Source organism: Cebidichthys violaceus, unplaced genomic scaffold (assembly GCF_023349555.1).
Source record: "Cebidichthys violaceus isolate CVI_PGR_0920_01 unplaced genomic scaffold, fCebVio1.0.p SCAF_714, whole genome shotgun sequence".
NCBI lineage: Eukaryota > Metazoa > Chordata > Actinopteri > Perciformes > Stichaeidae > Cebidichthys > Cebidichthys violaceus.
This window is the reverse complement of record NW_027176944.1, coordinates 1-9,896: the sequence shown is the minus strand read 5'-3', so window position 1 is coordinate 9,896 and position 9,896 is coordinate 1. Positions and strand designations below refer to the sequence as shown.

Here is a 9,896-nt window from a genome sequence, read left to right as displayed (position 1 = left end):
AAGAAGCAGCAGAAGAAGAAGTGTGGCGGAATGAAGCGGCTGACCGCTGACTGTGTTTCTCTCAGCGGCCTCAGGTGTTTCAGCAGAGCGGAGCTGCCGGTGTGACTGAGCTATGAGGTAAACACGGGTAAACCAGGTTAACCGGGGTTATAACCGGAGTAGTTACCCGGTTAATAACCAGGTTATACGGCTCAGAGAAGGGCACTCTGATGCTAACAGCCTAATGCTAACAGGCTAACAGATCAGCTGGTGGAGGATCGGAGCTGACAGCTAGTTAAGGTTAGCTCACAGTTAGCTAGTTAAGGTTAGCTCACAGTTAGCTAGTTAAGGTTAGCTCACAGTTAGCTAGTTACGGTTAGCTCACAGTTAGCTTGTTTTAGGTTAGTTAAGGTTAGCTTATTTTAGTTAGGGTTAGCTCACAGTTAGCTAGTTACGGTTAGCTCACAGTTAGCTTGTTTTAGGTTAGTTAAGGTTAGCTTATTTTAGTCAGGGTTAGCTCACAGTTAGCTTGTTAAGGTGAGTTCATAGTTGGCCTGTTTTAGGTTAGTTAAGGTTAGCTTGTTTTAGTTAAGGTTAGCTCACAGTTAGTTAGTTAACTTAGTTTAGCCTGTAGCCTCGGTTAGCTTGTGGTAGTTTAGTTTCTCTGCAGCATGTTGTCCCAGTTGTTTTATGGCTTCTGTCGTGTGAATCCTCTGATATGGATATAGCTAGTCGGGCTGCAAACTGCCAAGCTAAGCTAGTAGACGTTTATCAGCTGTTTGATTAGCCAAAGAAGAAATAATCCACCACACAAGAGTCAAATCCAGCAGGACGTCATCAGATCATCACCGGGAGGTTTAATCTGCTAAATAACCCACTAGATGCTAATGCTAGCATGTTGGCCGGGGCTGTGTGCAGCTGTCAGGTTAAGATAGCAGGAGGAAGGACAGGAAGACAGACAGGTGAACAGGAAGACAGACAGGCGAACAGGAAGACAGACAGGAACAGGAAGACAGACAGGCGAACAGAAAGACAGACAGGTGAACAGGAAGACAGACAGGCGAACAGGAAGACTGACAGGTGAACAGAGAGACAGGTGATAAGAGAGACAGGTGAGAAGAGAGACAGGTGAACAGAGAGACAGGTGAACAGGGAGACAGGTGTGTGTGAGTAATTGAGTAATCAATCAACTGATCAAAGAGTAGCTGATTGTGATTCTGGGTATTGATCCAGTTTAAGTCTTGTTTTGAATACGTTTCATTCTGTTAGTGATCTTTAGAGCTGTTGGTCGTCTATTAACGTCTCTCCCCCCCCCCTCTCTACTCTGTAGGAGTGTTATACCTCCATGTGTCCTGCCTATAGGACTATGCAGTGTTTGTCCACTAGGTGGCTCCTCCTCCTGAGCCGAGCTCATCGCCCCCCCCGCCCCGCCTCCCAGTCGGTCAACATGTACACAACCCGCCTCTACAGCAACACGGGGGGAGGAGGAGGGGGAGGAGTCAAACATGGGCGGAGGGCGGGGCTTGAGGCGCCCCCCCCTCCCTACCCTTTGTACCAGGGTCGCCCCGAGGCCCCCCGTGGAGCTCACTTCCACTACCACGCCCACCTGGCTCCGCCTCTCCTGCCCCCCCACTATCAGCACCACGCTCACTTCCACACATATGGAGGCGGAGCTCCAGCTGGAGGAGCCGCCCTCCCCGCCGCCGCCAACAGCAAGAAGAAGACATGGAACTTCATCCACGAGAAGATGAGCTACGACACATTCTTCACCATGAAGCGTCTGATCGAGCGCTCACGGCGTCCCGACGAGGTTCTCCGATGGGTCACCCAGAACCCCTCCAAGGTCTCCCACAACCACTACCCTGTGGCTCTGCAGAAGATCGGTCAGCTGCTACAGGCCACGCCCCCGACACGGGGCAGGGGGGGCGACCCCGAGGCTCCAGGAGGAGGTGACGGACGGAACGTCCTGGAGCATCAGGACTTCCACACGCTTTGTGACGCCATCGTCAACGACTGTGCCAAGTTCGACAACTTCAGCATCGTCAACTGTCTGTACGCCGTCGCCGCGCTCGGTGAGTCTGCCTTTACGTGTGACGTCATCATGTGGTCTGTCTGAGGTGGTCCGATGTGGTCTGTCTGAGGTGATCCGATGTGGTCCGTCTGAAGCGGTCTGAGGTGGTCTGATAGATAATGGTGTTTGTGGTCTCTTCAGGTCTACCCAGTGACTCTCAGGTGGTCCAGGTGTTGGAAGCGGAGTCTCAGTCCAGACTGAACCAGTTCAACCAGAAGGACGTGTCCATGGTGTTCAGCTCCAGCATGAAGCTCCACATGGGCATCCAGCACCCTCTGACCGAGGCATGCCTGGCCGGTCTGGAGAAGAACCTGGAGCGAGAGCGCCACCCGCAGACGCTGTTCCTGCTGCTCTCGTACTACCGACTCAAGTGGCGCTCCTTGCAGCCGCAGGAGCCCGTCGCTGCCACAGGGGACGCTAACACCGCTAACAATAGCAACACGTCTCCAAACCCTGAACAGCTGCTCGCCAACAGGTGAGAGGATGCTGTTCAACCAGCGGTTAACTTGTAGCCTTGTTTAGCTTGTTTTAGGTTAGTTTAGCCTGTAGCCTGGGTTAGCTTGTTTTAAATGAGTTTAGCCTGGGTTAGCTTGTTTTAACTTAGTTTAGCCTGGGTTAGCTTGTTTTAAATGAGTTTAGCCTGGGTTAAACAAAGTCAATTAGTTAGAGGCTGTCGCTGCTACAGGGGGCGCTAACAATAACAACACTCCTCCAATAGATCCATTTCCCTCTAAAGTTACATTAACGACTTCTTGTCTCGGTGTCCTTCAGGAAGATCTTGCGTCTGGTCAAACACACCTTGGCGAGTGTCAGTGGTGTTCGTGACCAGGAGATGGCGCTGTTGGACGAGATGTTGGCGGCGTGCGTTCGGGAGGCGAGCAACAAGAGTCTGGAGTTGATCTTCAGCTCTCACCTGTTCTACCAGAACAGACAGGAGAGGTTCATCAGCAGCCTGGCAGGTGAGGTTTGGTAGAGTTCTTATAACGCCAGGGTTTACACCTGGGTTCACATAAACCTGAACCCCACCTTAAACCTGAACCCCACCTTAAACCTGAGCCCCACCTTAGAACCTGAACCCCACCTTAAACCTGAGCCCCACCTTAGAACCTGAACCCCACCTTAAACCTGAACCCCACCTTAAACCTGAACCCCACTTTAAACCTGAGCCCCACCTTAGAACCTGAACCCCACCTTAAACCTGAACCCCACCTTAAACCTGAACCCCACTTTAAACCTGAGCCCCACCTTAGAACCTGAACCCCACCTTAAACCTGAGCCTCACCTTAAACCTGAACCACACCTTAAACCCGAGCCCCACCTTAAACCTGAACTCCACCATGGAGCACAGCTCTGTGGGACACCCTGTATTGATGACGTGACTTGTTGCTCTCTGACAGAGGAGTTGCCTAAGAAGGTGGACAGCATCACTCCGTACACGATGGCTTTGATTGCCAAATACATCGCCCGCCATCGACTGAGAGAGACTCTGCTGCTCGACACCATTGCAGACTTTCTGGTGAAGAAGGCGGAGTACCTGGACAGTAAGGTGAGGACCGGACAGGCGCTCGTTTGGTTTTTGGTGTTGGCGAACAGGACTGCAGGTGTGTCTGTCTGCGTGTCCTCAGGTGATCCAGAAGCTGGTGTTCCCGTTCAGCAGGATGAGCTACCGTCCGTCCAACGAGGAGCAGTTCTTCTCTCGTTTGGAGGAAGTGGTGGAGCTGAAGGCGCTCAGCTCGCCGCTCGCCACCGTCAACATCCTCATGTCTCTGTTCCAGCTGGGACACTTCCCCGGCCTGGTGCTGCACCGAGTCTTCTCCTCCGCCTTCATCAGCAACGTCACCAGTCAGTACCAAAACAAAACCGGTACAACTCAACCGAGAGAGCCTTTGAGGTAGAAGTCCATGTCTGGTGTTCTCCTGTGTTCCACAGACAGTCCTTACGCTCTGATAGTCCGGCGGTACCTCTCTCTGCTGGATGCTGCTGTGGAGCTGGAGTACCGAGAGTACACCGGACCACGGCTGCAGGACGCCCACAAGGTCCTGATGTTTGACCACGCCCTGACTGCTGATGAGGTCAACCGCAAGTACAGGTAACACACCTGTACACAGGTAGACACTCACCTGTACACAAGTAGACACACACCTGTACACAAGTAGACACTCACCTGTACACAGGTAGACACTCACCTGTACACAAGTAGACACTCACCTGTACACAAGTAGACACACACCTGTACACAAGTAGACACTCACCTGTACACAAGTAGACACACACCTGTACACAAGTAGACACTCAACTGTACACAAGTAGACACACACCTGTACACAAGTAGACACTCACCTGTACACAAGTAGACACACATCTGTACACAAGTAGACACACACCTGTACACAAGTAGACACTCAACTGTACACAAGTAGACACTCAAGGTGACGGGTATCAGACTTAATGGGGTTCATTTCAGCAGAACTTGACCTGCATCAACAGGAATTATTCTTTCTTGTAATCAAGCGTGTTTGACCAGCCTTGACTGGTTCTGATCACTTCTGACTGGTTCTTGTGGTTCTGATTTTGTCTCCCATCAGTTATAAAGGTCTGGTTGCTGAGGCTCTACGACAGCTGGTTGGAGAACAGAACTACAAACAGGATGAAGTACTGGCCCCAGGATACTACACAGGTACTACACACTGAGTACTACACAGTGAGTACTACACAGTGAGTACTAGTCTCTGCTCTGATGATCTCCTGTCGGTCTCCAGACTTCGTGTTGTGGATGGATTCCTCTGGTCGGGTTCTACCGATCAGAACCGGAGCTGGTCTGGTTCCTCCGTCCTGCGTCGCCGTGGCGACGTCCAAGTCAGCCGATGAAGCGGTTACCGTGGTGACTGCAGAGTTCCAGAAGTTCTCTCCGTTTGCGGTGCTAGAGGGGGAGGAGCTATGTCAGGTGGGCGGAGCCATAGAGACCAGGTCCTTCCTGCCTCACCACAGCACGAGGCCCATGGGGACCAACGGAGGCCCCTACGGGTCCTACTACGTCCCCACAGCTGAGTACTACTCCGGTCTGGTTAAGGACCAGTCTCTGGAGAGCCAGGACAGCTCCACCCTCAGCAGCCCCCCCTCTGACGGGGTCCAGGGACCGGCAGGGTCCACGGCCCCCGACTCACTCTTCCAGTTCTCCATTGGGAAGATCCTGGAGGACGAGGGGGTGACGTACTCTGAGGGTCCCGAGAGAGGACCCCCATCGCCTCAGCTCCACCCCCCCGACACACCCGACACCGACAACCCCCCAACGGACCAGAGACAGATCAGGAGGTCGGTCCAGCTCAGCGGTAAACCTGATGAAATCTGTACCCGGGGGGTCCTGATGTGTAACGCGTCTCTGTGTCTCTACAGGGTCATCATGTCCGTCAACGATAAGTGGCACTACTGCCACAACTCTGAGGTTCTGGTCGGTTCTCGGGCCATGAGGGACCGACACCTGAAGCTGCTGGGATACGTCATCCTGCAGGTCGGTCCACACCGAGTCCTCCTAAAACCTGTTTAGACATAAGAACATTCACAACAACGCTAAAGCCACCACATAGACAGCCTCACAGCTCGACTAACCATCTTTGTGCTAAGCTACGCTACGCTCTCTGCGCTGCAGTGTGTTGACCAGCTGCTGATGTGACTTTTCTTGACCCCTCTCAGTTGCCGTACCACGAGCTGGAGAAGCTGAACGGCATCGAGGAGGTGAAGCAGTACCTGAACAAGAAGCTGCTGGATGTCCCGCTATGACTGTGTGTGTGTGTGTGTGTGTGTGTGTGTGTGTGTGTGTGTGTGTGTGTGTGTGTGTGTGTGTGTGTGTGTGTGTGTGTGTGTGTGTGTGTGTGTGTGTGTGTGTGTGTGTGTGTGTGTGTGTGTGTGTGTCCTCTGATCAATAACTGATATTTCATCAATGACTCATAAAACTGAATCTGTTGGTCGATGATTTAATGAACCAGTGAATCGTCTTTAATGTGCAGCTCGACTCCAACTCCCATCATGCTTTGCAGGCTGCTTTCTGACCATTTTACAAATGATCAGTTTTCAGATTTAAACCTCAGTTTAGAAGAGAAGAAGGTCATGTGACTTCTACACGATGTTTATTTCACTTACGTTGAATGTTTGTGTGAAGAAACAGAAGATCTGTTTCTAATGTTTGTGTGACGAGTTCACTGAACAATGAGATGTGCAACTTTAATGTTTATGAACGTTTTAATGAACAAACATCTGTCTTTGTTTGGGTGTGGGGGGGGGGGGGTGTCCCTTTTTATAGAGTTTGATGAAGATGCATGTGCTGGACTCTGGTTTTTGGGGTGTTTTATAAATCCAGAAGCAGGGGGGGGGTTACCGTGGTAACAGGGTGAGTGTGCCAAAGCTGTGGGGGGGGGGGGGTCAGAGGTGAGATTATTTATTAGTGTTTGAGGTTAAAGAAGCTTGTTTATATTCTATAAATCTATTCATTCAAACGTCTAAAACATGTGTCGTGTTTGTTTCAACTCCTTCCCCTGTGGTGATGTCACGGTGTGTTTGGGTACATAATCAGAGCTGACAACAGAAGTGAGAAAAAGTGCATTTATTTGTTAATAATTTTCTCAGGCAGGCAGCTGATTGGAGGCTGAACACTGGCTCCGCCCCTCAGCGGTAACCAATAGGCTCCTCCCCCGCTGTAGCTCCAAAAGAAACATAAAAACTAACTCCTCCCGACAAACGTCCATCAGATAAAAACCAACAAACACGAGTAACAAAACACTCCATCAGGCCATGCCCCCTTCAGAGGGAGGGGCCAGCGCATGACAACCATTCTCATTGGTCCGCCCGGATGATTGGCATGTGAGGAGGCGTGGCCTGCACAGCCTGTCCTCTCCAATGAGGGGAAGGGGTGCGGAGCTAATCCGAGTCCGAGTCACTGGAGTCTTCGGAGGAGCTCTGATCTTCATCGTCATCCTCATCGTTCTGAGGAACAACAACAGTCTTATTAGACGGTTGCCATGGTGATTCTGGGTAGTCATGTTTAATTGACAATAATGTATTTAAATGATTGAAAGTGATCTCTGATTTTTACATTATTGAAATCGAAATCTAATTGAACCGTCCGATACTAGAACCCAGTAATTAACCCTTAATTTGGGTCAAATGAATGCGTTTGTTTTCACCTCATCGTCATCATCACTGTCTGAGCTTCCTGACGTCTCATCGTCTTCATCAGAGTCAGATGAGTCGCTCTTCTCCGTCGAGTCGGACATGTCCTGCTGGAAGACAGAAAGGTGCAGCTTTACAGCAGTGTTGTTGTGTAGCGTCTAGTCAAGTAGCATGATGTCCTGTAGCCATGTAGTGTGTAGTCATGTAGCGTGTAGTGTGTAGTCATGTAGCGTGTAGTCATGTAGCCATGTAGTCATGTAGCGTGTAGTCATGTAGTGTGTAGTCATGTAGCGTGTAGCCATGTAGTGTGTAGTCATGTAGCGTGTAGTCATGTAGCATGTAGTGTGTAGTCATGTAGTGTGTAGTCATGTAGCATGTAGTGTGTAGTCATGTAGCGTGTAGTCATGTAGCGTGTAGTCATGTAGCGTGTAGTGTGTAGTCATGTAGCATGTAGTGTGTAGTCATGTAGCGTGTAGTCATGTAGCGTGTAGTCATGTAGCATGTAGTGTGTAGTCATGTAGTGTGTAGTCATGTAGCATGTAGTGTGTAGTCATGTAGCGTGTAGTCATGTAGCGTGTAGTCATGTAGCGGTGTAGTCATGTAGTCATGTAGCGTGTAGCCATGTAGTGTGTAGTCATGTAGCATGTAGTGTGTAGTCATGTAGTGTGTAGTCATGTAGCGTGTAGTCATGTAGCGTGTAGTCATGTAGCATGTAGTGTGTAGTCATGTAGCATGTAGTGTGTAGTCATGTAGTGTGTAGTCATGTAGCGTGTAGTCATGTAGCGTGTAGTCATGTAGCGTGTAGTCATGTAGTCATGTAGTCATGTAGCGTGTAGTCATGTAGCGGTGTAGTCATGTAGCGTGTAGTCATGTAGAGTGTAGTCATGTAGCGGTGTAGTTATGTAGCGTGTAGTCCTGTAGCGGTGTAGTCATGTCATGTAGCGTGTAGTCATGTAGCGTGTAGTCATGTAGCGTGTAGTCATGTAGCAGTGTAGTCATGTAGCGGTGTAGTCATGTAGCGTGTAGTCATGTAGCGGTGTAGCGTGTAGTCATGTAGCGGTCTAGTGTGTAGTCATGTAGCGTGTAGTCATATAGCCGTGTAGTCATGTAGCGTGTAGTCATGTAGCGGTGTAGTCATGTAGCGGTGTAGTGTGTAGTCATGTAGCGGTGTAGTGTGTTACCTTGGCTCGGTACGCCATGGCCCTCTTGGCGACCCCGACCGTTTGCGTGGTGGCTCTTGAACCGGCAGCCTTCCCCTTCGCCGTCACACGGACTTTAGCTCCTGGACTGTTGCGAACTTTAGCGGTGCTGCGACGCTTCTGATGAAACAAACAAACAAACAAAGATGTTTAACCTCTGAAACAAAGTTTTCAGCTTCACGCTGTTACAAACTGTCATTGCTCAACCCCGTGTTGTCCAAAGACCTTAAATTCTCTGTGACCCTTGTTAGTGAATGACAGACCATAATAACAACACGTGTCCTGTAATCACTTCTGTTTTATGACAAATAGATATCCATTTGGACTGTTTTTATATAAAAATAGATAAATAAGTCATCAGGATGTACATTAATTAAACTACCAATCTATGTTCCTGCTAACTCAAACTAGTACGACGTCAGAGAGTTATTTCTTTTTGATGAATGTGTAGATAATAATATTTATTATCTATACATTCATGTTTAAAGCATTGTTTTGTCACTGGTTATAGTTATAACAACGCAACGCTTCCTCCACTCACTCTCATCACACAAGCTAACTAACTAGCTAACTAGCAGACAGCCGGTTAGCTAGCTAGCCTCGTGAGCAGAAGAAGTGTGTTCATCGTATATAAATGGACCAAAGAGTGAGAGAGAGTGAACTCACAGAGGAGGAGAACTCTTTGTAGACGGCTCGGTCCTGAGGAGACAGAGACTGCAGAGAAGGAGGAAACATCTGGTTTTACTCTGCTGAGCTGTGATTGGCTCTGACCGTCATTAAGACAACCAGTTACTAATTGATCTGTACTGGTCACATGTAAACCGTCTCTCTGGTTGTACCTCCACCCAGTCCTCCAGCTCCGCCTTGTACTCCCCCTGCTGCTCCTCCACCATCTTCTTGTACTTGTCCTTCTGACTCTGGGTCAGTTTGTGCCACCTCTTCCCGATCTCCACCATCCGCTCCTTCAGGCTGAAGTGGTTCAGCTCTCCGTTGGTCAGCAGCTCCTGGGAGAACATCTGGTACCCGCTCCTATTGGACGGGAAACAGCAGGGGGCGGGGCTTAATACAAGGCTGCTTTACGTTCAGGTACATTCAGTAACTTTCAGTTTGAGCCTCATTGACTATTCATCTGCAGTTATTCTAAGAAGTTCTCACATGTGAGTATTTAATAAAACAACATTAAAGTCATTCATTAATTATTTTTGTCTTCCATGACAGAAACTGAACATCTCAACTAAATCAATGGCAGATAAGTTGGATTTTGTCTTGAAATCCCAAATTATGTATTGCTGAATTCAAATGAGCTCCCAGTAAAATGTTTACAGAGTTTGGTGTAAGAAGTCAGACTCACACTGGAGGTTTCTTTGGTTCTCCGTCAAACTTGGGTTTCCTCTGAGCTGCTGCTGGAGTCCTCGTGTCCAACAGCTCCCTCTGCAGGACAGACAACGTCACAACACAGAGGCTCTCAGCCAATCAGAGGCTCT

The 9,896-nt window shown here is 49.4% G+C and overlaps 2 protein-coding genes across 2 annotated transcripts; one reads left to right on the top strand and one right to left on the bottom strand.

The window, feature by feature from the left end:
• Nucleotides 1–6,029, top strand: LOC137891896 (fas-activated serine/threonine kinase-like). The gene is made up of 11 exons (XM_068736707.1): nucleotides 1–117; nucleotides 1,310–2,051; nucleotides 2,192–2,525; nucleotides 2,822–3,009; nucleotides 3,448–3,596; nucleotides 3,676–3,892; nucleotides 3,980–4,139; nucleotides 4,636–4,727; nucleotides 4,810–5,362; nucleotides 5,444–5,558; nucleotides 5,741–6,029. Exons 2-11 carry the CDS (start codon nucleotides 1,325–1,327, stop codon nucleotides 5,825–5,827), a joined length of 2,622 nt encoding a protein of 873 aa, XP_068592808.1. The 5' UTR covers nucleotides 1–117; nucleotides 1,310–1,324; the 3' UTR covers nucleotides 5,828–6,029.
• A 603-nt stretch (nucleotides 6,030–6,632) lies between these two features.
• On the bottom strand, nucleotides 6,633–9,885 carry LOC137891897 (nucleolar transcription factor 1-like). The gene is made up of 6 exons (XM_068736709.1): nucleotides 9,764–9,885; nucleotides 9,252–9,441; nucleotides 9,079–9,126; nucleotides 8,395–8,532; nucleotides 7,228–7,323; nucleotides 6,633–7,027 (listed from the first exon to the last, which is right to left on the bottom strand). The coding sequence occupies exons 2-6, from the start codon at nucleotides 9,426–9,428 to the stop codon at nucleotides 6,962–6,964; spliced, it is 525 nt and encodes a 174-aa protein (XP_068592810.1). The 5' UTR covers nucleotides 9,429–9,441; nucleotides 9,764–9,885; the 3' UTR covers nucleotides 6,633–6,961.
• Nucleotides 9,886–9,896: the final 11 nt, after the last annotated feature.